General features: G+C 42.0%; 3 protein-coding genes across 7 annotated transcripts in view; 2 read left to right on the forward strand and 1 right to left on the reverse strand.

Moving 5' to 3' along the window:
- Window positions 1-2,695: 2,695 nt before the first annotated feature.
- LOC121508715 (wiskott-Aldrich syndrome protein family member 3-like) lies at window positions 2,696-13,728 on the forward strand. The gene is made up of 11 exons (XM_041785743.1): window positions 2,696-2,855; window positions 5,427-5,566; window positions 6,617-6,751; window positions 7,148-7,301; window positions 8,100-8,217; window positions 8,313-8,357; window positions 10,231-10,355; window positions 10,448-10,729; window positions 10,806-10,945; window positions 11,018-11,230; window positions 12,608-13,728. The coding sequence occupies exons 2-11, from the start codon at window positions 5,434-5,436 to the stop codon at window positions 12,769-12,771; spliced, it is 1,509 nt and encodes a 502-aa protein (XP_041641677.1). The 5' UTR covers window positions 2,696-2,855; window positions 5,427-5,433; the 3' UTR covers window positions 12,772-13,728.
- A 269-nt stretch (window positions 13,729-13,997) lies between these two features.
- On the forward strand, window positions 13,998-19,556 carry zgc:110222 (uncharacterized protein LOC550336 homolog). Of its 4 annotated transcripts, none has more exons than XM_041786268.1 (4): window positions 13,998-14,079; window positions 18,045-18,110; window positions 18,225-18,485; window positions 19,276-19,556. In XM_041786268.1, exons 1-4 carry the CDS (start codon window positions 14,025-14,027, stop codon window positions 19,482-19,484), a joined length of 591 nt encoding a protein of 196 aa, XP_041642202.1. In that variant the 5' UTR covers window positions 13,998-14,024; the 3' UTR covers window positions 19,485-19,556. The 4 variants fall into 4 exon arrangements, with proteins under 4 accessions (XP_041642202.1, XP_041642205.1, XP_041642204.1 ...); XM_041786271.1 differs by having other exon boundaries at window positions 14,005-14,079; window positions 18,199-18,485; XM_041786270.1 differs by lacking the exon at window positions 18,045-18,110 and having other exon boundaries at window positions 14,007-14,079; window positions 18,199-18,485.
- Window positions 19,557-19,706: 150 nt separating this feature from the next.
- alg13 (ALG13 UDP-N-acetylglucosaminyltransferase subunit) overlaps window positions 19,707-21,395 on the reverse strand; it is a 35,221-nt gene continuing 33,532 nt past the window's right edge. For both annotated transcript variants that reach the window (XM_041786266.1, XM_041786265.1), the window contains exon 25: window positions 19,707-20,425. In XM_041786266.1, the coding sequence (XP_041642200.1) occupies window positions 20,058-20,425 (368 nt within the window). In that variant the 3' untranslated portion in view covers window positions 19,707-20,057. The remainder of the gene's footprint in view (window positions 20,426-21,395) is intronic.

Genomic DNA, 21,395 nt, shown 5'->3' on the forward strand with positions numbered 1-21,395 from the left:
AGCCAACCAATCCACAGGATCTATGATCACCAAACTGACCAACCAGGTCAAACATGAAAGATCACACAGCAGGGGGCTAATGCCTCCAAGTCTTTATGCTTAAAATAGTGAAGAAGACGAACTAAGACTGAGAGCCCAAAGCACTCTAAAAAATAAAAAATGTTATTTTCCTTAAAGCAGCCGTTTAAACACAGACAAAGACTCTGTTCTCTTTCCAGCAGATAAATATCACATGGTGGACCCATCCTTACCTCCTTAGAGGGTCTGCTCTTTTTACACTGGGGTAAACGGGGATCCCTGATTGGCTGTTGGTTGAGTCTGATCCCTGATTACTTGTTTTTTGTTTAGTCTTATCCCTCATCTGTTGAAGGTTGAATCCTCCTGATTGGTTGTTGAATGGTCAAAGCTCAATATCTATTTGGTCTGCCACTGGCTTTGTAAAATATTGATTGTGCCCTTGTTTTTTTTTTTTATCTTTATCATAAGGATGATTTTTACATGTTTTAATGTTGCATTCACTGACCATTGGACCTTTTTGAGATTCTGTATGCTGTACTTATGGTCAGCTTGATGTTTGTTTACTGCTGATAGTGAAACATGACCCTTCACAGCGATAATAAAGACAACAGTGATCCTGAAAATTGGACATTAGGAAGAATCATATTTCTACTGAACTGTTTGATTAAAATGTGACTTTGTATTAAAATGAATGTTAATAAAAAGTTTAGAAACAAACGTGAGTGTCAGCTGTTTCAGGAGTTGAACACATGATGATGACAGAAGTGCAGACCAAGTACAAGGGTGTAATAAAGACCCCAGGATGGAGACAGGAGTGTTTAGATATTAGGTTAGGAGCCTAAAATAAACTGAAATACCGTTAATTATTCTCTCTGTTCTTTCAGACTGTAGATAACTCGTCACACTGAGGCTCAGCTCTGGATCACTCCTGCAGTATGAGGCTAAAAACAAACACATTTACTCACATTAATGGGAATAAATTCTGCTGAAACAACAACCACAGGATGCTGATTACTAAAAAGTGAAGATTAGTCACATTTATCGTGAAGAAAACAAAAAGACTCTTATACTGTGTGATGAATGGTGGTTTATCTGTAGGAGGCTGATTGTTTGACTGGAAGGAGAGAACAGACTGAGGGACAAGTAGACCCTGGTCTGGACCTGAGGGTTCTGCTGGGGATGCAGGGGCAAAGCTGAGGCGAGTCTCCTGAAAAACAACTAATAATGTATAACTGGTATCCTTCTTCAAACCAAAACAGAAAAGTTATAAAGAATTTAGCACACTCAATCTGTCGATCATTATTAGAACACAGAATCACTTATAGAGCTACTGGTCAACTATTTGGCAAAAAAGGAGGAAAAAGTGGCCCCAACATCCCTAGCTCACTGACATTTCAATCCCTGTCTTTGATAACACCATCTTTTAAATCCTAGCAAACATTTCATCCTTGCCTTTGATGATGTTGTCCTTTAAAGTCGATAAAACATTCCTTGCTCTGCCTTTGATGATGTCATCCTTTAAAGTCTAAAATCATTTCATCCTTGCCTTTGATGATGTCATCCTTTAAAGTCTAAAATCATTTCATCCTTGCCTTTGATGATGTCATCCTTTAAAGTCTAAAATCATTTCATCCTTGCCTTTGATGATGTCATCCTTTAAAGTCTAAAATAATTTCATCCTTGCCTTTGATGATGTCATCCTTTAAAGTCTAAAATAATTTCCTCCTTGCCTTTGATGATGTCATCCTTTAAAGTCTAAAATCATTTCATCCTTGCCTTTGATGATGTCATCCTTTAGAGTCTAAAATCATTTCATCCTTGCCTTTGATGATGTCATCCTTTAAAGTCTAAAATCATTTCATCCTTGCCTTTGATGATGTCATCCTTTAAAGTCTAAAATCATTTCATCCTTGCCTTTGATGATGTCATCCTTTAAAGTCTAAAATAATTTCCTCCTTGCCTTTGATGATGTCATCCTTTAAAGTCTAAAATCATTTCATCCTTGCCTTTGATGATGTCATCCTTTAGAGTCTAAAATCATTTCATCCTTGCCTTTGATGATGTCATCCTTTAAAGTCTAAAATCATTTCATCCTTGCCTTTGATGATGTCATCCTTTAAAGTCTAAAATCATTTCATCCTTGCCTTTGATGATGTCATCCTTTAAAGTCTAAAATCATTTCATCCTTGCCTTTGATGATGTCATCCTTTAAAGTCTAAAATCATTTCATCCTTGCCTTTGATGATGTCATCCTTTAAAGCTAATGAGAACTTTAATATAATTATTCGGCATCATCCATGGATGTCTCTCCAACAAAGGTGAGTCACCAATGCCTCCACCTTTTAACATCACGTGGTTATCTTCGAGCGTTCAGGTGCCTGGTCAAGAAGGGTTAATAAACAAAACCAGCTGATCTTAAACTGTTTTCTGAATTTTATCAGAGGCCAATGTGGAGAAAAACCAAAGTTTGTAAACAGATAACAGAGCTTTTTTGGACCCTTTGGCTTCATAGAGGAAACAAATAGACATGTACAGCAGAGGGCGCTGTGAGTGTTTTATTGATGATTTGATGGGCATTGTTTCCTCACTAGTCAATATTTAAAGACGTCTGATCAGCAGATACAGTTCCGTCCTCCCCTCTGCAGCCAAAGGAACCGAGAGGAACCGAGAACAGCCGAGTTTAGCTGTGGGGCCGAGAGGGGCCGAACATCCCCGAGTATCTCCGAGTCTCTCCTCCTCCAGATCCCCCCTCCTCCTCCATCAGTCCCGGTGTTTCTGAGCGAAGGATCAGTCTCTACTCTGCCGGAGGATCAGGAGGATCTACCGGATCATTCAGGGTGAGTAATCGATCGCTGATCGGTTCTGATCGCGCCATGTGTTTGCCGGCGCGTGCATGCGCGTTGGTGTTGGACGTCGCGCACGCGGTGGTCGTTTCTCGGGCCTCACGCGCTCTGCAGCTCCACACACCGACCACACAGACATGTCAGTCATATGTTGCCGGCGATGACGTCATCCGCGGACAGACCGCACGGCCCCGGTGATCGATTGATCAGCTGATCTATAAACGATAGGGAGTCCGCGCGCCTGAACGCACACACACAATCGCTGCATGACGTAATGCACCCAGACTGTGTGAGGGGGGCGGGGCCTGTCAGCATCATCAGACCACCTGTGTCTGCAGGTCAACTACTGGTTAACTGTATGACTAGTTTCACTGGTTTGATTGGTGTAACTGGTTTCACTGGTCCGAAGAAAACCAGAAGAAGACATCACCAGTCCCACTGGACCTGATCTTACACCAATCACAGTTTATTATTGGTGGAATGAATCCTACAGTGTGTGGTGTGAAAGGCATTATATAACTGCTCCTGGATGAATGAATGAATGAATGAATGAATGAATGTCTTAATTGTAGAAGGAGGTGAAGCTTTAGTCTATAAAGGAGGAGGCTGGGGTGGAGGAGTTGGAGCTTTAGTCTGTAAAGGAGGAGGCTGGGGTGGAGGAGGTAAAGCTTTAGTCTATAAAGGAGGAGGCTGGGGTGGAGGAGGTGGAGCTTTAGTCTGTAAAGGAGGAGGCTGGGGTGGAGCTTTAGTCTATAAAGGAGGAGGCTGGGGTGGAGCTTTAGTCTATAAAGGAGGAGGCTGGGGTGGAGGAGTTGGAGCTTTAGTCTATAAAGGAGGAGGCTGGGGTGGAGGAGGTGGAGCTTTAGTCTATAAAGGAGGAGGCTGGGGTGGAGCTTTAGTCTATAAAGGAGGAGGCTGGGGTGGAGGAGGTGGAGCTTTAGTCTGTAAAGGAGGAGGCTGGGGTGGAGCTTTAGTCTATAAAGGAGGAGGCTGGGGTGGAGCTTTAGTCTATAAAGGAGGTGGCTGGGGTGGAGGAGGTGGAGCTTTAGTCTGTAAAGGAGGAGGCTAAGGTGGAGGAGTAGAAGTGCGTTGATTAAGCAGGGATAAGTTAGAAGTGCATCAGATTTAAATGGACCACTGTGTTGAGACAGAGATTTGGTGACTGGGGCTCAGCTGGCCATAACTTCTGTCATTCATCGTTAATTTTAGTCTTTACTCTGGACACATGTTTGACAATCACAAATCACAGTGAAAACAGATTTGTACAAATTAATGCTGAGTGAAAAAAATGTAAAGTAAAATAAGTGACTACATTAATATTCACTCCCTTTAAAGTGACTGACTTAATCTAACAGAGGTCCAGACACTTGGTGCTAGTAGTCTCACAGTTAGTGAGACATTACAGATTTTCATTTGGCATTATTTTGTAGAAATCAGTTTTACTTTGACAATAAAGAGGGGTTTTGCATTTGTTTTTGTCAATAAAGCCAAATTATATTGACCAGGATTGATTTATAAAATCAATAAAAGGGTAAAACATCCAAGGGGTTGAATACTTTTATAGTCACTGTATAAGGAATGAAACTAAAGTCAGCTCAGAGTGAGACATCCTCACAGAGACAGGATCATAGCGTCTGTGAGAGCACGCTTCAGGATGGAGGGGGATGGTTACCATGGCTACCAGCATCAGGCCTCTGAGATGTATGGCGAGGTGAGAGAGGCATCGATAGGTGTGACTCTCAGTGTTACCTATAGGAGGCGCCAATGAGGGATCCCCCTCTGAGGAGACCAGCTGTACGCCCCCATCTCCGTCTCCTGGCAACAGTAACCGTGGGTATCAGAGCGAGATGTGAAGGCCGGGTGTGTTGCCATGGCGATGCCCTCTCAGCCCGATGTGTATGTGTTCATCCAGATGTGACACACTTTAGAGTAACTGCTGAACATCTGTGAGGAGGAGGAGTATTTAAAGTTTCTACAGTCCGACTTCATAACCCAAGTGAGCTTGAGTCTGAGGTCCTGATCTGATGTCCAGACATTCTCCTTCAGGATTTTCTGGTTTAGAGCAGAATTTATGTTTCAGTGAGTTACAGAAAGTAGTCCAGCAATGTGTGGCCATCTATGACCGTACAAACATTCCATCTGTACCTTTAAGATCTTTAGATTCATTCTGGGTTCTTTTGTGAATGAAAGAAATGATCTAAAACTTCTATGAAAATATTCAAACTGCCTGAAATTTACACAATAAATTCCCCAAATTTCCATGAAAATGCTTGGCAATTTCCAAATAAATGTCCATCCAATTATCCCAGATTCCATTGAAAATGCCAAAAAATAATTCAAAGGACATTTCCTTAAAACTTCCAATGATAAAATAAACAAAACAAACTAAACTAATTAGCACATTCCCCAAAATACCCGAACAGTAAATTCTCTCAACATTTCAATCAAATTACTTAAACTCAGACATAATAGAATAACCAACGGAAAACACAACCAGTCAACATTAAGGCCTCTGATTGGTTGATAGACTTTGCACTTATTTACCTCTCTCTCTCTCTTTCCCAGGTGAGCCATGCCGCTGGTGAAGCGGATCATTGAGCCCCGGTACCTGTGCCGCGGCGCTCTGCCTGATGGGGTCGCCAGTGAGCTGGAGTGTGTAACGAACAGCACGCTGGCTGCTGTCATCAAACAGCTGGGAGGACTAAGTGAGTGATCCTGGTACACCTGGTCACATGACCCATACATACACCCAAGGGCAACCATTAACCCCCATCATCCACATTTAACATCCAAGTCTGAGTGTCAGCCTCCAGACTAACGCGCTGACGTGTTTTCACAGCAGCAACTCCCTTAATAATGAATAACTGGAATTCATCTTCATAACAAGTTCAGCATACTTCATCTCTCTGTCTTTATTAGAACAAGGATACCAACAACCTTCCTCTGATGTTGACTGTCCTTTGTTGGCAACTTTTGAAAAAAGAGGGTTCAACACTTTTTTATTTCCTTTCCTTTTATATCGTATCACATTCCATCCTTGCCTTTGAAGATTAAGGTCACCCTTGAAGTCTAAAAACTTTCCATCCTTGTCTTTTGCAAGCTTTCCAGTCCAGGTTCCTACATCTTTCACTGTGAAACCATTCTGCTGTGACTTCTGTAGAATGTGCCTTGTCATTGTCTCACTGAAAATAAGACTAATTAACAGTCACTTTTACCTGTGGAATGTTCTAGGTATTTTTGAGCATTTTATCCATTTCCCAGTCTTTTCTTATGCCTGTCCCAACCTTTTTGTTACAGTGATGCTTGTAGATGAGTTCTAGAATAGGATGTAGATGGGATGCTTTTCTAACTGTAATCCTTGCTTCTTTTTAACATCAGAGGTTCTGCCTCTCTCTCTCTTGAGTTTGTAGACACTCATTCACTGTCACTATAACAGCCTGAACGCTAAAGATGCTGTAACATGTGATCATGGTGTGTCTCATGTGTTGGCCTGATCTATGGTGCGCTTTGGCCAAAGAAATGTAAATACCATCTGTTCAGAGTAAGACTATCCAATCAGAGACCAGAGAGTCACCAAGCTGAGTGCTCTCTGTTAAACCGTCATTCATTTTATAACTAATTTTTTCCACACTAAAAGAGAAACACCTGTGAATTATTAATAACTGAGAGAAAAACATGTCAGTACCACTGCTGTGGCCTTGTTGTGTGTTGCTGGCATGTTCCTATTTAACCATGTGCTGTTTTATGGCCTGCAGGTCGTCATGCCGAGGACATCTTTGGCGAGCTGTTCACAGAGGCGAACAGTTTCTACCTCAGGATGAGCAGTCTGCAGGAGAGAGTCGACCTGCTGGCTGTTAAGGTGACACAGCTCGACTCGACTGTGGAGGAAGGTAACCATGACGACCACAACAACACCTACTACAACTACTACAGCAGGATACAATAATACAACAACAGTAACTACTACTGCAACTACAACTATAACAACATCATAAAACTACGACAGCAGCAATGCTAAAGCAACATTAACACGGCTATACTGCAAAACACATCACACAACCATTGCACAAATATTGGGCAAACACTCCTCAAGCATCACATAAAAAACAACCTTTGCATTAAACATTGTTCAAACATTGCATGGATATTAAACAAACTAAATGGAAAATTTATAAAACATTGCATAATTTATGTACATGTCTACTGCATATTCTGTATATTTTTAACATATCCGTATATTTGTTGGAGTGTATTAATAACGTATGTTTCTGTGGTATGTTGTGTAGTTTCTCTCCAGGACATCAACATGAGGAAGGCGTTTCGGAGTAGTACCATCCAGGACCAGCAGGTGGTGTCTCGTAGCTCCATCCTGAACCCGGTGTTGGAGATGTACCACCGTTGTGACAAACCACCGCCCCTCAACATCCTCACTCCTTACAGGTCAGTTTAGCCCTGGGGTTTCCTGACGGTGAACTGACAGTGCCATAAAAAGGTATTCACCCCCTAGGATGCTGAAAACAGATTTCTAGCAAGTAATGTCAATACAGTAAAAATACAATGTAAAATCAGTGACTGCACAAATATTCACCCCTTTAAGTCAGTTTTTAGTACAGTCACCTTTGGCTGCAGTCACAGCTCTGAGCCTGTGTGGTGGGTCTCAGTCAGGCTCGAGATCTGGGCTTTGACTCCAGAACATTCCCCTTGTTGTTTTTAAACCATTTCTGAGCAGATTTCTCTGTATGCTTCGGCCCATTGTAGAAAATAAACCTTCTCCCAAGCCATCAAACTGAATAAGATTGCCCTCCAGGATTTATTTTACCCTCTAAGTTTACAAGCCTTCCAGGGCCAGCTACTGAGAAGCATCCCCACAACATGATGCTGCCACCACGATGCTTCACAGTGGTCTTCCTCTTGACCATGGAGTCTTCCACATGCATTTTGGTGAACTCTAGTCCAGATTGAATCTGAGTTTTCTTCAACAGTGTCTTTCTCTTTGCCACTCCCTCATAAAGAAGAATATTTTTCACAAGTGTAGGCGTGGTTTAGCTGTGATGCACGCCTACTCCAGCATATGCTCTGTTGTTCTGATTGGCCCATATTAAATGCATCATTCAATACCCCTCTGAGTTTTATTTTGAAAGGGTCTCCCCCTCCTAAACGTCTATGTGTTGTTGCCCACATGAATGTAGATATAGAGATAAAGAACTTAGAGTCATAGTAACATGTCTGTGTTTGCAGGGATGACAAGAAGGATGGCCTGAAGTTCTACACTGACCCGTCGTACTTCTTCAGTCTGTGGAAAGAAAAGATGCTGCAGGCGACCGAGAACAAACGGAAAGAGAAGAGACGACACAAGGTGAGCCTCAGCGAGTGTATGTGTGCTGTTGTTGTTGATGATGATGTTGTTTTAAAAAGACTAAAGAGTTTTTTTTGTCTTTCTTTGTTGAACAGGAGCAGAAGCATGTGGAGGAGTCTTCTGGACGGGAGGTGAAGAAGGTTAGGAAGTCCAAACTGCCAACAAGATTTTCAAAATTATTGAATGATGCAAGCAGCATACTCTGAAAAAAAACATATCTTTTATTTTATATTCTAAAATTTTGACTTTGTAAACTCAAACATCTCAAGTTTTTAACTTCATGGGGCCTGACCGGGTTCAACCTGAAGAAGCAACCTGGAGCCGCCACCCTAGAGACTCAGCACCCACAGGGATGGGCATGGGGGTCAGGTGCAGTTTGTACCAGGCAGTAGGCAAAGGCCAAGGCCTTGGCGTGTTGATCCCCAATGGCTTAGACTGGCTCCAAGTTTGTAGAATGCCACCTCTCTGGAGGGGGAGGAGCCCGAGTTGGTGTGGGAGGTGGAGCGATATTAACTGGATCTAGTTGGGCCCACGTCCATGCACAGCTCTGGTTCCCCTGAGACTGACTGAGTGGCAAGAGTAAGGCTCTGATTGTTGTTTATGCTTATGCACAATGGCAATTTGGAGTAAGTGGACTTCTAGGAGTCTCTTGGTGGGGACCTGAATGGGTTCTCACCTTGGGGGCCTTCAGTGCTCACATGAGCAGCGATGGATAAACCTGGAGGGGGTGATTTAGAGTAACAGCCTACTTGATCTGAACCCAAGTGGTGCTTTGTTGTTAGACTTCAGCGTTAGCCATGGACTGTCCATAACAAAGACCATGTTCTGTTGTTTCTCGATGGACCCAACTCCATTTGATCCGTAGAGTCCCCTTCTACTTTCTAGGGAAAGCTAGAGGCCCAGCTCTTTAGAGAACACTATACACCTAACTAGACTCTTCTTTACCGTTGCCCCCAGATCTCTAGATCTTTGCTTGTGTTGTACTTAGTCTTAGATGTACTGACAAAAAGCGTCTGCTAAAAGACACTGGAACACTGGAGCATTCAAACACAGCGATGCTCATAAGGGTACCTGGTACCAGAGCACCTGGGGCCAAAGACTGATGAAGACTTCCATTGTCGTTTCATCAGATCTGCAGCTGAATGTCTTGGACACTTAGAGAGAGGAGCAGAGATGTCAACTGATCACCACCTGGTGGTGAGTTGGATCAAGTGGCAGGGGAGGCTGTCGGACAGGCCTGGTGAACCTGGAGAACTGCAGACTCAGACTGGGGCTGTTGTTGGATGGTAAAAGGAACACTTTGAGGAACTCCTTAGTCCAGTTAACTCATCTTCCAGGGGAAGACTCATCTATATTCTTGGTGGAGGTCACTGAGGTGGTCAAAAAGCTCCCCAGTGGAAAGGTGCCAGGTGTTGATGGGATTCTGAGATGCTGAAAACTTTGGATGCTGTTGGACTGTCATGATGTACACACATGACTGGGATAGCACCTGTAGAGTGGGAGACTATGGTGGTATCCCACTATGCAGCCTCCCAGTAAAGTTTACTCCACATGTGAGATTCGTCATTCTTGGCACAAGGCCAGACACCTTCTCAGTGCATGTTAGCCTCTGCTAGTGCTGCCCCTGAACAGGTTCTCAAGGCATAGCTGGGGGAGGAGGGTTTCAGGATCAGGAACCATAGAATGTCATCTCTGCTGTTTGCAGATGATGTGGTTCTGTTGGCTTCCTTGGCTGGCAGTTTGTAGCTTAATGTGAAGGGATCAGGATCAGGGTCAGCACCTCCAAATCTGGGCCATGGTTCCATGATAGAAGGTCTCCCAGCTGGATGTTCTACTTCCTATGCTAAACATCAGTCTACTTCCTGTATTAAATGCCATCCTCCTTCCCGATAAACGTTGTACTTTCTCCTGTTTTAATCACAATTCTACTTCCTGTGGTCAACGCCATCCTCCTTCCTGCACTAAACGCCGTTGTCATTCCTGTCTTTTAATGCCGTTCTCCTTTCTGCACAGGTCCGTAAAGCTCGTAACAGGCGTCAGGAGTGGAACCTGATGGCATATGACAAGGAGCTCCGCCCAGATGCTCGAGTCACACCTTCGCCTTACCACACCTCGGATGGATCGCTGTCACCTGACAGGTACTCACACTACTTCCTATTTCACCTTTCACATTAAAATCCCTGGGACACAGAGCAAAGGTCAAAGGTCACTCTGCATCACTCCCCTACAGGTCAGGGATATCAGATGATCCTTCCCACTCCACCACTCCCCGTCATCATGACGCCCAGGGTCATGATAGGAAGGATCACGCTGCCGTGGCATCCAGTGGGAGTGGTCAGACTCAGTCTCTAGACCGTGCCCTCAGACCTGCCTCTGCGTCCTCAGGGGTCTCCGGGGCGACCACCCGGCAACATTCACTGGGCCGCAACCAGCCGCATCATCACCACCACCCACCACACGCTGGCTCAACCAATCAGAATGGAGCACGGAGTAGTGCCGCCAAAGAGGCCAAGTAAGGACACATCCACCAATCCAATGCCACTCATGCTTTCAAACACGTGTTTGACCTTTGACCTCTGTCTCTGCAGTGACCATCAGATACCCCCTGCCCCGCCGCCGCCACCTCCTCTCATGCCACCAGCAGGACAGATGGCGTTCTCTAACACGTCCGCCCACCCAGCTGCCATGACTACCCCCTTGCACCCTGCAGCAACCTCTGGTAACCAAGGTAACGGACGTCTACCTCCTGATGTTTCTGCTGTCCCAGCACTGAACTACAACAGCTCTTTTCTGTCCGTAGGTGGCTCTGCCCTCTCTCGCCCCTACAGCCCCTCCCCTCCCCCTCCTCCCCCAGCTAACTACGTCCCCTCCCCCTCCCGCCCTGGATCCCAGCAGGCTGCCTCCGCTGCGATGCCCCCAGTACCCCCGACGACCGACGGCAGGAAGCCCTCTGGAGGTCCAAACGTGCCAATGAACGACGCCCGCAGTGACCTGCTGGCCGCCATACGCCGAGGTTAGCCGTTAGCATTAGCATCATGATGAATGAAATGCTGAATCATGGATATCAATATGTAGATGCCCTCTGGGCTGCTGGCTCTTACTGGAGGAATAGCTCCACCTGGGTGCCATATGCAAAAGGGGGCGTTACACCTGACTGTGTATGCAAGCCAATGACGGGAAGTTTATGCACAATTAAAATGATCGTTACTCGCTGAAAAATGACCCCATTTTCAAACTGTTTGTTTTGTCACAAACATCAGACATGCATTTATGACCCAGCAATGGAGTGCACAGACTTTTTCAAGGGCAGGGGCGAAAATAAAATAAAAAGGCACATACAGCGCATTCTCGCCACTGAAGAGGGCACTAAGTTTGGCGTGTTTTGGAGGGCACTTAGACATGTTTATATGTTCTACAAATGCCACATTATATAGCCTTTAAACAGACTAACTATACAGACTACTCAAGTTAGTTTGTAGTTAGGATCAGCATCCCCGTTGGACTGTGAAGAACACACAGAAATAAATAAATAAATCCCTAGGGAGTCTGGGGTCTTCCCCCAGAACATTTTAAAGTAAGTAGATGTCATTTCCTGTATTCATGTGCATTTTAACACCATATTAGCACCAGACAATCCAAACTGGTTCCGTGAGATATAGTTCTGGATCAATATAGATCAAAAAAGGGCCCAACATAAAAGTCACTGCAACAGTAATGTTTCATCAATGTATTTCTTCATACTAATGGTCTTCTGGAGTTTAGAGTGTTTTCTTCACCCAAGAGGGCAGTTTATCATGTTTTAATCAGCCAAGAGGGCAGTATAGTGTGTTTTGCCAATAAGGAGGGTACTTAAACACGCCTTTTTGCCACCCAAGTGGGCAGTGTATCATGCTTTAACCAGCCAAGGGAGCAGTTTAGTGTGTTTTGCCAACCAGGAGGGCAATTTAGCACATGTTTTGGCTCCAAAGAGGGCACTTTAGCACGCGTTTTTCAACAATTGGGCCCTGAGGGGGGGCAACCACAACATGACGGAGAAAAGCTGCCAAAAAGCCACACCTTTACATGTAGTACATGGCACAAGGTGGATGGGCAATGCCACTTTATCCGCTTTTCTCCCTCGTTATGTGACATCATCCATGATGGTCAAACGGAGGTTTATTGGTCAGGAAAGATTAGAATCAATAATAGATGCTCTAGAATAGAATAGAATAGAATAGAATAGAATAGAACTCTCTCCTGGTTCTAACGTTCCGTCGGTTCTACGTTCCTCAGGGATCCAGCTCTGGAAAGGTCAGAATTAGAACAGATGCTCTAGAATAGAATAATAGAGATTAGAATAGGATTGAATCCTGTCCCGGTTCTAATGTTCTGTCGGTTCTACGTTTCTCAGGGATCCAGCTCCGGAAGGTTCAGGAGCAGCGTGAGCAGGAGGAGGCCAAGAAGAGAGAGCCGACAGGAAATGATGTCGCCACCATCCTGTCCAGACGCATCGCTGTGGAATACAGCGAATCAGAGGAGGAGTCTGAACCCGAGGACCAGGAGTGGTCTGACTGAGTGGGGCTTCATGAAGACGGGGGCCAATTAGAACCCACAAACAGGAAGTGAAACACAGATTTAAAAAGGTTTAATGGAGGGGAAGGTGGTTAAAGAAAGACCGTCCCAGTTAAACCAGTGTGGATCAGATATTTATAAATGTTATTAGTGAAATATTTGATTATTCAGAGTATTGTGGGTAAATATTCTCATCAGTTTTAATGTTTTTTTTATTGTTTTAGAATTATTTTGTTTTAGTGCAGAGTGGGACATCAATAGAACATCTCTGCTGAAAGAATATAACACCATGAAATAAATCAAATAAAGATGTTTAATATATTTATCTATTTCCTATTTACAAAAAAAATAACCAAAGGAATAAATGATGAAATTATTCTGATCAGAGTTCACTCCTGAATCATGAAAACATAAACACCAAACATCACGCTGTGATCGGTACAATGGTGGTTGTAGTAACCATGGTAACGAGCTGAGACCTCGTTAACGCCCCCTTTACCAGTGCCAAATCACAGAAGATTCACTTTTTAGTTTATTTTTCATACTGTCAAAGAATTTTATTTGTATTATTTATTTTATTGTCTCTATTATTTTATATTTAAACATGAGGACTGTGTTCTCTCTCATCTCTGATGTAAATATTAAGCATTATTATTGATATATTTGTGAATATTAATGAGGTGGTCTGGGGAAATCATCACTTGGTTTCTGTTCAGTTAGGGGCTGTGGCATTCAGTAAGGAAACGCCATGACATCATCTTGACATCATCATGACATCATGTGTAAATACAGCGAACCAAAAAAAAAAAAAGAAAAAAGAAAAGATGACTTCATGTCCTGTATATTCCAGCAGTAACTGTATCCGCCATGTTTGATGTGATGTCATAGCCGGGGGCATCTGTGGTTGGTTGATTTTTTTATTACTGATCTGTGCTGTGTTTGTTCTCTGTGATCTGCATGTTGGTGGGAAAAATATTAAAGATTTAATTATTCAAATTTGTCTGTAAAATAGAAAAACTTTATTAGTAACCCAAGTTGTCCCTGTGTTTATCAGACTAGTCAGGTGACTGATAAGACTGCATCTTGATAAAAATGATCATTATAAAATGTAATAGTTTATTTTACCATTTCCCGTTTGATAATAATAAACGTAAACAATTCAGATTATCTGCACTCTTAATCTGACCTGTAGGCGGCAGCAGAGCGTAGCTGCAGATATTTCAAGCGTAGAAGAAGAAACGTTCAGTCCGGATGTTATGAAGAGAGCGGGCCCTTCGGCGGAGTCTGGATGTGTCTTCAAGTTTCAGTTTGGTATGAAGTTTGATTTAAATCTGTTAAATTCAGATGAAAGTGTCACTACTATTAACCGAGGACCTGCAGGGTTATCACAGATTAATTCTCCCGCCATAAGACTTTAGCTTAGATAGAAGAAGCTGAGCTAAATGTGTCAATAACCCTTTAAATCAGAAAATAATCATTAACACTGCTTATTGAAATCACTTTTACTAAATCAGATAATTATCATTGACACTGGTGAGAAGATGACATAAAGACTACCGTTAATACCAGACAAACTGACATGGTTCATTATAATTATTTTTATTTCTACTTAAAGCAGCGACCATCCTGTTAATCTATATTATTTTATCGTCTTTGACCAGAGGGATAAATGTTAGCTGTTATTCTAGTCCTCCGAGTCTGGATTTAAGCAGAACAAACCTGGTTAAGTGTTAGTTTTGGCAGCTATTTCCAGAGGTGTCAAAATTATTCACATTCATTCCTCAGGTAGAAGTAAAGATACTAGGGTTTAAAAAGACTTCTGTAGAAGTTGAAGTATCAACTCAAGCTTTTCACTCAAGTAAAAGTGTACAAGTACTGGTTTCAAAACTACTTAAAGTACTAAAGTATAAGAAATGTAAAGGGGAGAAAATTTCATTAAGGACAAAAGCTCAGGCTGCACCACAGGGACCAATTCCATTCTACCATTCCATTCCATTTCATTCTACCATTCCATTCCATTCCATTCTACCATTCCATTCCATTCTACCATTCCATTCCATTCCATTCTACCATTCCACTCCATTCTACCATTCCATTCCATTTCATTCTACCATTCCACTCCATTCTACCATTCCATTCCATTTCATTCTACCATTCCATTCCATTCCATTCTACCATTCCATTCCATTCTACCATTCCATTCTACCATTCCACTCCATTCTACCATTCCATTCCATTCCATTCTACCATTCCATTCCATTCTACCATTCCATTCCATTCCATTCTACCATTCCACTCCATTCTACCATTCCATTCCATTTCATTCTACCATTCCACTCCATTCTACCATTCCATTCCATTCCATTCTACCATTCCATTCCATTCCATTCTACCATTTCATTCTACCATTCCATTCCATTCCATTCCATTCTACCATTCCATTCCATTTCATTCTATCATTCCAATCCATTCTACCATTCCATTCTACCATTTCATTCTACCATTCCATTCTACCATTCTATTCCATTCTACCATTCCATTCTACCATTCCATTTCATTCTAACATTCCATTCTACCATTCCACTCCATTCTACCATTCCACTCCATTCCATTCTACCATTCCGTTCTATCAATCTATTTCATTATAAATTCCATTCCATTCCATTCTACCCTTCCATTCAACTATTCCAGTTCATTATACATTCCATTCCATTCTACCATAGTGCACTACCCCACCTTCCCAGAAAATAGTTTTCTAAGGGCCATAATGACTGTAATGTTATATTAAAATGTTAATGTTGAAAAATTTGGGATGCACCTGTTTCAGCCGCATTGAAGCCCATTGAAAATGTACATTTTAGTACAATGCAAATACATTCAAGAACCATATACGTGTGCTACTGAGCATTAACATGTGTTTCATGGAGCAGAAGATATGATGGCTAGGTGCCTTTAAGTATTGGTCTTCCTGACTATCAACCTCCTCGCTGGTGATTGGTTTGGACATTTCGCTCGAGTTCTTTTGAGTCTCTACCACGGACATCTTTGTACTAGTCTACATACGTCTGATATTTCCTTGCTGGAGTGTGATGTGATTTGTCATGTTCGAATGTGCAATGTATCGCGTACAAACCAATAGGGTGTCAGAATGGTATCATGTTTATACTTCTCTTCCAACCACAGTCAGATTTACTCTATCTGGATGGTGCGATTTATCTGGATAGTTTTTTTTTTTTTTTTTTTTTCCAATTTGTTTTTTGAACGATGACAAGCCGGAATAAAAACAAGCTGAAATAAAATAGGAGTAATGAGGCTATTTTTAAAATGTAAGGAGTAGAAAGTACAGATAATTGTGTGAAAATGTAAGGAGTAGAAGTAAAAAGTCAGCTGAAAAATAATTACTCCAGTAAAGTAAAGATACCCAAAATTTCTACTTAAGTATGGTAACAAAGTATTTGTGCTTAGTAACTCAACACCTTTGGCTATTTTTAATTTTAGTTTTAGTCTTTAAATGAAATGCAATTTAGTTTTAGTCACATTTTATTAATTTCTACTCTTTTTAGTTTTAGTCCAAAAAAGTCCTCACATTTTCATCTTTAGTTTTAGTCCAAGCATTTATTTCCTTGCCTAAATCTGGTCCAAACCTGGGGTCCCTGCTTTCTACAGCTGAGAGGCAGAAAAGATACTGATGCATTGTTTTTGACAGATTTATCCACAGTGGAGAAATATCACAGATTTAGAATGTCAGACAAAAACTAAATTACGTTTTAGTCTAGTTTTAGTCATCACAGATCTATTTTTGTTAGTCTCAGTCTAGTTTTAGTCATCACAGATCTATTTTTGTTAGTCTCAGTCTAGTTTTAGTCATCACAGATCTATTTTTGTTAGTCTAGTTTTAGTCATCACAGATCTATTTTTGTTAGTCTCAGTCTAGTTTTAGTCATCACAGATCTATTTTTGTTAGTCTCAGTCTAGTTTTTGTCATCACAGATCTATTTTTGTTAGTCTAGTTTTAGTCATCACAGATCTATTTTTGTTAGTCTCAGTCTAGTTTTAGTCATCACAGATCTATTTTTGTTAGTCTCAGTCTAGTTTTTGTCATGGAAAAAAGGCTGTCAACAAATAGTTTTAGTCATAGTTTCAGTCAAAATTAACACTGATTCACTAAGAGTTATTGGAGGAAATATTCATTTATAATGGTAAAACTGCACCTTCTACAGAAGCCCTAAAGGGCCATGTTCTCACTAAGGTTGTTATGGTTAACTAAAACTAACTAAATAACTAAAACTAAAATTCAAAAGTCATTTTAGTTAACTGGACTAAATCAATACTAAGCTTTACCACCAAAACAAAAACTAACTAAAACTGTATAGTGCGCTTACAAAACTAATTAAAATAAAATAAAAATGGTGACAAAATATCCTTAGTGTTAGTCTTTGACACAACCATACTGACTGGCACCTACACCAGAGTCTGGGGAGAGTAAAATTGTCTGATCTGATTGGTTAAGACTTCACACAGTGGTAGTTTTATGTCTGGAGTTGTATTCAAACATCATCATTAAACAAATTAAATGAAAAGTGAAGAGTAGCCTGTTTGAAAATGTTTTTAAAAATGTATGACGTTCCCTCAGCCCTAAAGCTAACACTGAAACTAATAAAAACCAAACTGAAACGAAGCATTTTTGCAAAATTAAAATTAAACTAAAGTAACAAACCAGCAGTCAAAACTAATAACTAAACTGACATTGTCAGGCAATCACAATGTTCCCGTCACTATCACAGGGAAAACAAACTTTATCCTGTGATAACATGAAAATTAAGTCATTATCACAGGTAAACCAGCGTTATCTTGAGGTAACAGCAGAAATAAGTCGAGATCATGGGACAACCAGAGTTGTTATCTCAAGCTAAAGACAAAAATAAGTCGAGATCACAAGAAAACAGAGAAAATAGAATATAAATGTTTTCATAAAACGTATAAATATTTTGAATAATGCAATATTTCAGGAAACAAAAAAAAATTAGACATTTATTCCAAACATCTCATTAAAAAAAACATTTTTAAATCATTAACCGTTGTGTTTAAAATGTCAAATTGCTGTCCTCTGAAAAAGATTGGAAAAAAACTAGAAGGCATAAACATTTTGTTAGAAAATGTTTAAAAACTAAGAAAAAAATTAAAACAAAGATTTGAAGTTTTTCTTCCTGAAATGATTTTTAGCCTTGTTAAATATAGTTTAATTATTCATTTATTTTGGTACATTGTTTCCTCAGGGAAATGTTTCTACCTACCGCAGGGCCACCGTACTGATGTCCACATGATGAGAAAATGTTTTAAAGGTACAGACGAAACAGAGTAGACACTAAAATAAAAGATTTTAATAATCAGTCAGCCTTAATTAAATAATTTATGTTTTTCTTTATGCAGTAACCGGGACATCTCCTCACCCCCAGACATGTCTCTGCAGGTCAGCTGCCTGTCATTTCGGCAGCCATATGCCGGTCTGGTACTGGATGGTGTGAAGACGGTGGAGAGCCGCTGGCGCCCCCTGCTGGCCCCGCTGGAGAACCAGACTTTGGCTGTGCACATCGCCCAGCGGGACTGGGAAGGGGTGGAGTGGAGGGCAGTGCTTAGCGGCCCCTTGGGGATGACCTTTGGTCAGATTGAAGCCCTGCTGGAGTCTGGAGAGAGGTTCGGCCGTGGCGTGGTTGCAGGTGAGACACGGGGTGCGTCCCACTTTTTTCACTATATGGCTTGGGTCTCTGGCTTGGTCCTTAGTCCGTTCCACCAGAGACTCATGGAGAGACTGGAGAAACCCAAGCGCAGGACTGAACCCCTCTGCATCACGTGATGTCAGTTTATGATGACGGAGGGGGCTGATCATCGGTCAGCTGATCATCAATCAGCTGTCAGTAGGCAGAAACAGCTGACTCTGCAGACATTTGTACTGTATTTATTCTAATCAAACCTCCACATTTACAGTGTTTGGTCTTAGTGCGGGATCAGAAAACTTCTGAACATGAAGAGAAACCTGCAGTCTATAAAAATCATGCTGACTCTTTCTGCCAGCAAATGCTTTGTTATAATTTTTTATTATCCTAGTTATTCAGTGTGAAAGCTAATGATCAAACCTGACGCTCACTAACAATTACACTGATGTTGTGTTGTAAAGTTTCACTGACGTCCACGTTGTAGCAGCATCCAATCAGAGAGTGATATCTAATAAGGGGACGTGTCTTTGAGTTAAAAGAGAAAATCTCAGTCCTCTGTCCTCAGACAGCCAAGAGTCTTTGGGACGGTCTTTAAGGTCTTTAGCAGATCATAAACTGCGTCTGGTTCGACAGAAGACCAAGGACTGATGAATAAGCGACTTGGGATAAGGCTACAGTCAGAGTCTCTGCTGTGAACGAGGTGTCCCTGAAGGCATCACTTACCACATCTGAAACCACACCCCTTCAGTTAGTTTACTGTCTCAGACACACCCACTGTGCTCTTCTCTCTCAGGATTGGTTGATGTGGGACACACCTGGCTTTGCCCTGCCTCCCTGCAGGTGGAGGAGCTTCAGCATCTGGAGCGGTCGGCTGTTCTGATTGGTCTTCAGGAGAAACACCTGACTCACCTGTCCAACCCTCGCTGGCTGAAGGAGCCGCTGGGAACCCGAGGAGGCCGTGACCTCTGGACTGTAGAGATCCCCTATGAGCTGTTACCATGATGACAGACACAGGTGATAACCTGGTGACTTACCTGTTTCTCTGTTTTTGTTAATAAAGGTTTTATTTTTGTACATTAGTCTTGTCTTGGTTTGTTGTAGTTCTGAGTCCTTGGTGGACCCTCTCCCACCTTTACTTATCCTGTTGAGGGAATGCAGACTTAAGGAGGAACTTCTGGAGTTTACAAACTGATCCATGTGATGGAGAGAAACAGAACACTTGTCTGCTGCGGAAATAAACTTTATTTAAACAGATGGTCTGAACACAAAGACATCCCTTATCATAACCTGGGACAGGCCACACCCTCTCTCTGATTGGCTGGCTTAGAATCTAAACAAACGAACTGAGAAAGAACAAAACATGTCAACATTCTTGTCGACCGCCAAAATGGTTTCTAAACTCTCTACTGTGGCAACCATAGTTACCATGGCTACAGCGAACACTGTCAAACAGGTGGGTTACCATGGCTACGGCTGAATTGTTTTTCTGTTTGTAACCATGGTAACATCTGGGTGTGGGGTTTAAAGGTGGAGCATGGTTGGCATGGAGGCGGCCCCTCAGGTTGGGCGTGTCTGTTAGACTGTGGGAGGGAGGTAGTGGGCAGCCGTATGATGAGGGGGCGGAGCTGCTATGTAGCTGACCACATGGGCAGGGTTAGGGGAGGGACAGTAGACCCGTGGGCCAGACGATGTCCCCCAGTGAGTGGAGGAGGGCAGACAGGCGTGGTAGGAGGTGTGATGGGGGAGATGCAACGGATGGGGAGGGTGGGGAAGAGGAGGAGGGGGTGGGGCTGAAGGCATGTACGTGGATGGAGGCGGAGCTTCATAAGGCAGGTGGAGCAATGGAGGAGGGGGGAGGGGCTGATCTGAGTATATTAAAGATGAGGAGGCGGTGCCTGGGGTGGGGCTGGCAGAGGAGGAGCCTTCCATCGAGGGGGTGGGGCCTGATGTTATAAGAGACACAATAACAGAGTCAACAATAACAAAATTGACCCGAGGGGACTAAAACTAAACTGTCTGAAAATAGGAGGTGACTAAAACTACAACTAAAAACAAGGTAACTAAAACTTTGACTTAAAACATAAGGTGACTAAAACTATGACTAAACACAATAAGTGACTAAAACTAAAACTAAAAACGTTACGTGACTAAAACTACGACTAAAAACATTAGGTGAAAAAAACTATGACAAAAACTTGTTAGGTGACTAAAACTATGACTTAAAACAGGTGACGAAAACTACGACTAAAATTTGTTCGGTGACTTAAACTATGACTTAAAACAATAGGTGACTAAAACTACAACTAAAAACATAAGGTGACCAAAACTACGACTAAAACCTTGACTTAAACTACAACTCAAAACGTTGTGTGACTAAAACTGCAACTAAAAACGTTGCTTGACTAAAATCAGTAGTCGATTTGTAAAAAAATGTCAGGGGGGATGGTCAGGGCTGTAGCCAGGGTTTCAAAATTAGCAAGGTCTAGAACTCCCCCCCCCCCCCAGATATATAGCCATATTTTTGCTGCTTTTTGATCATTTTTCTCTCATTTTTACCCATTTTAGTCACTTTTACACTCATTTTTTGCCATGTTTTTCCTGCTTTTGACCATTTTTCTCACATTTTTGTAAGCTTTCAATGATCATATTTCTTGTTGCAATAATAAAGATAATATTTTCAATGTCTATCTGACTTTTCAAGACTTATTTTCATCATAACATTAATCCCACATTTTTTAGCTCTGTTTTATTTGTGCTTTTACCTCAGAATTACACTAGCATAAACCAGTGATCTTGCCTCCCTCATCCTCCCTCAAATACACCCCTGCACCCCTCCCCATCCCCTTCCCTAACACAGCAGGTCATCCATTTTGCTTCTGTACCTTTCTCACTATGTTTCTGTTACTGTGTCAT

This window comes from Cheilinus undulatus, linkage group 4, assembly GCF_018320785.1.
Source record: "Cheilinus undulatus linkage group 4, ASM1832078v1, whole genome shotgun sequence".
Lineage (NCBI taxonomy): Eukaryota > Metazoa > Chordata > Actinopteri > Labriformes > Labridae > Cheilinus > Cheilinus undulatus.

What these genes read in the sequence shown, in the direction of transcription:
- zgc:110222 (XM_041786268.1), top strand. Translation starts at nt 14,025, where the DNA reads ATGAAGAGAGCGGGCCCTTCGGCGGAGTCTGGATGTGTCTTCAAGTTT. An exon ending in TGTCTTCAAGTTTCAGTTTG is followed by an intron (nt 14,080 to 18,044) that starts GTATGAAGTTTG and finishes TTGTTTCCTCAG; the next exon opens with GGAAATGTTTCTACCTACCG. An exon ending in GATGAGAAAATGTTTTAAAG is followed by an intron (nt 18,111 to 18,224) that starts GTACAGACGAAA and finishes CCTCACCCCCAG; the next exon opens with ACATGTCTCTGCAGGTCAGC.
- LOC121508715 (XM_041785743.1), top strand. Translation starts at nt 5,434, where the DNA reads ATGCCGCTGGTGAAGCGGATCATTGAGCCCCGGTACCTGTGCCGCGGC. An exon ending in GGATCGCTGTCACCTGACAG is followed by an intron (nt 10,356 to 10,447) that starts GTACTCACACTA and finishes ACTCCCCTACAG; the next exon opens with GTCAGGGATATCAGATGATC. An exon ending in GCTGGCCGCCATACGCCGAG is followed by an intron (nt 11,231 to 12,607) that starts GTTAGCCGTTAG and finishes TACGTTTCTCAG; the next exon opens with GGATCCAGCTCCGGAAGGTT.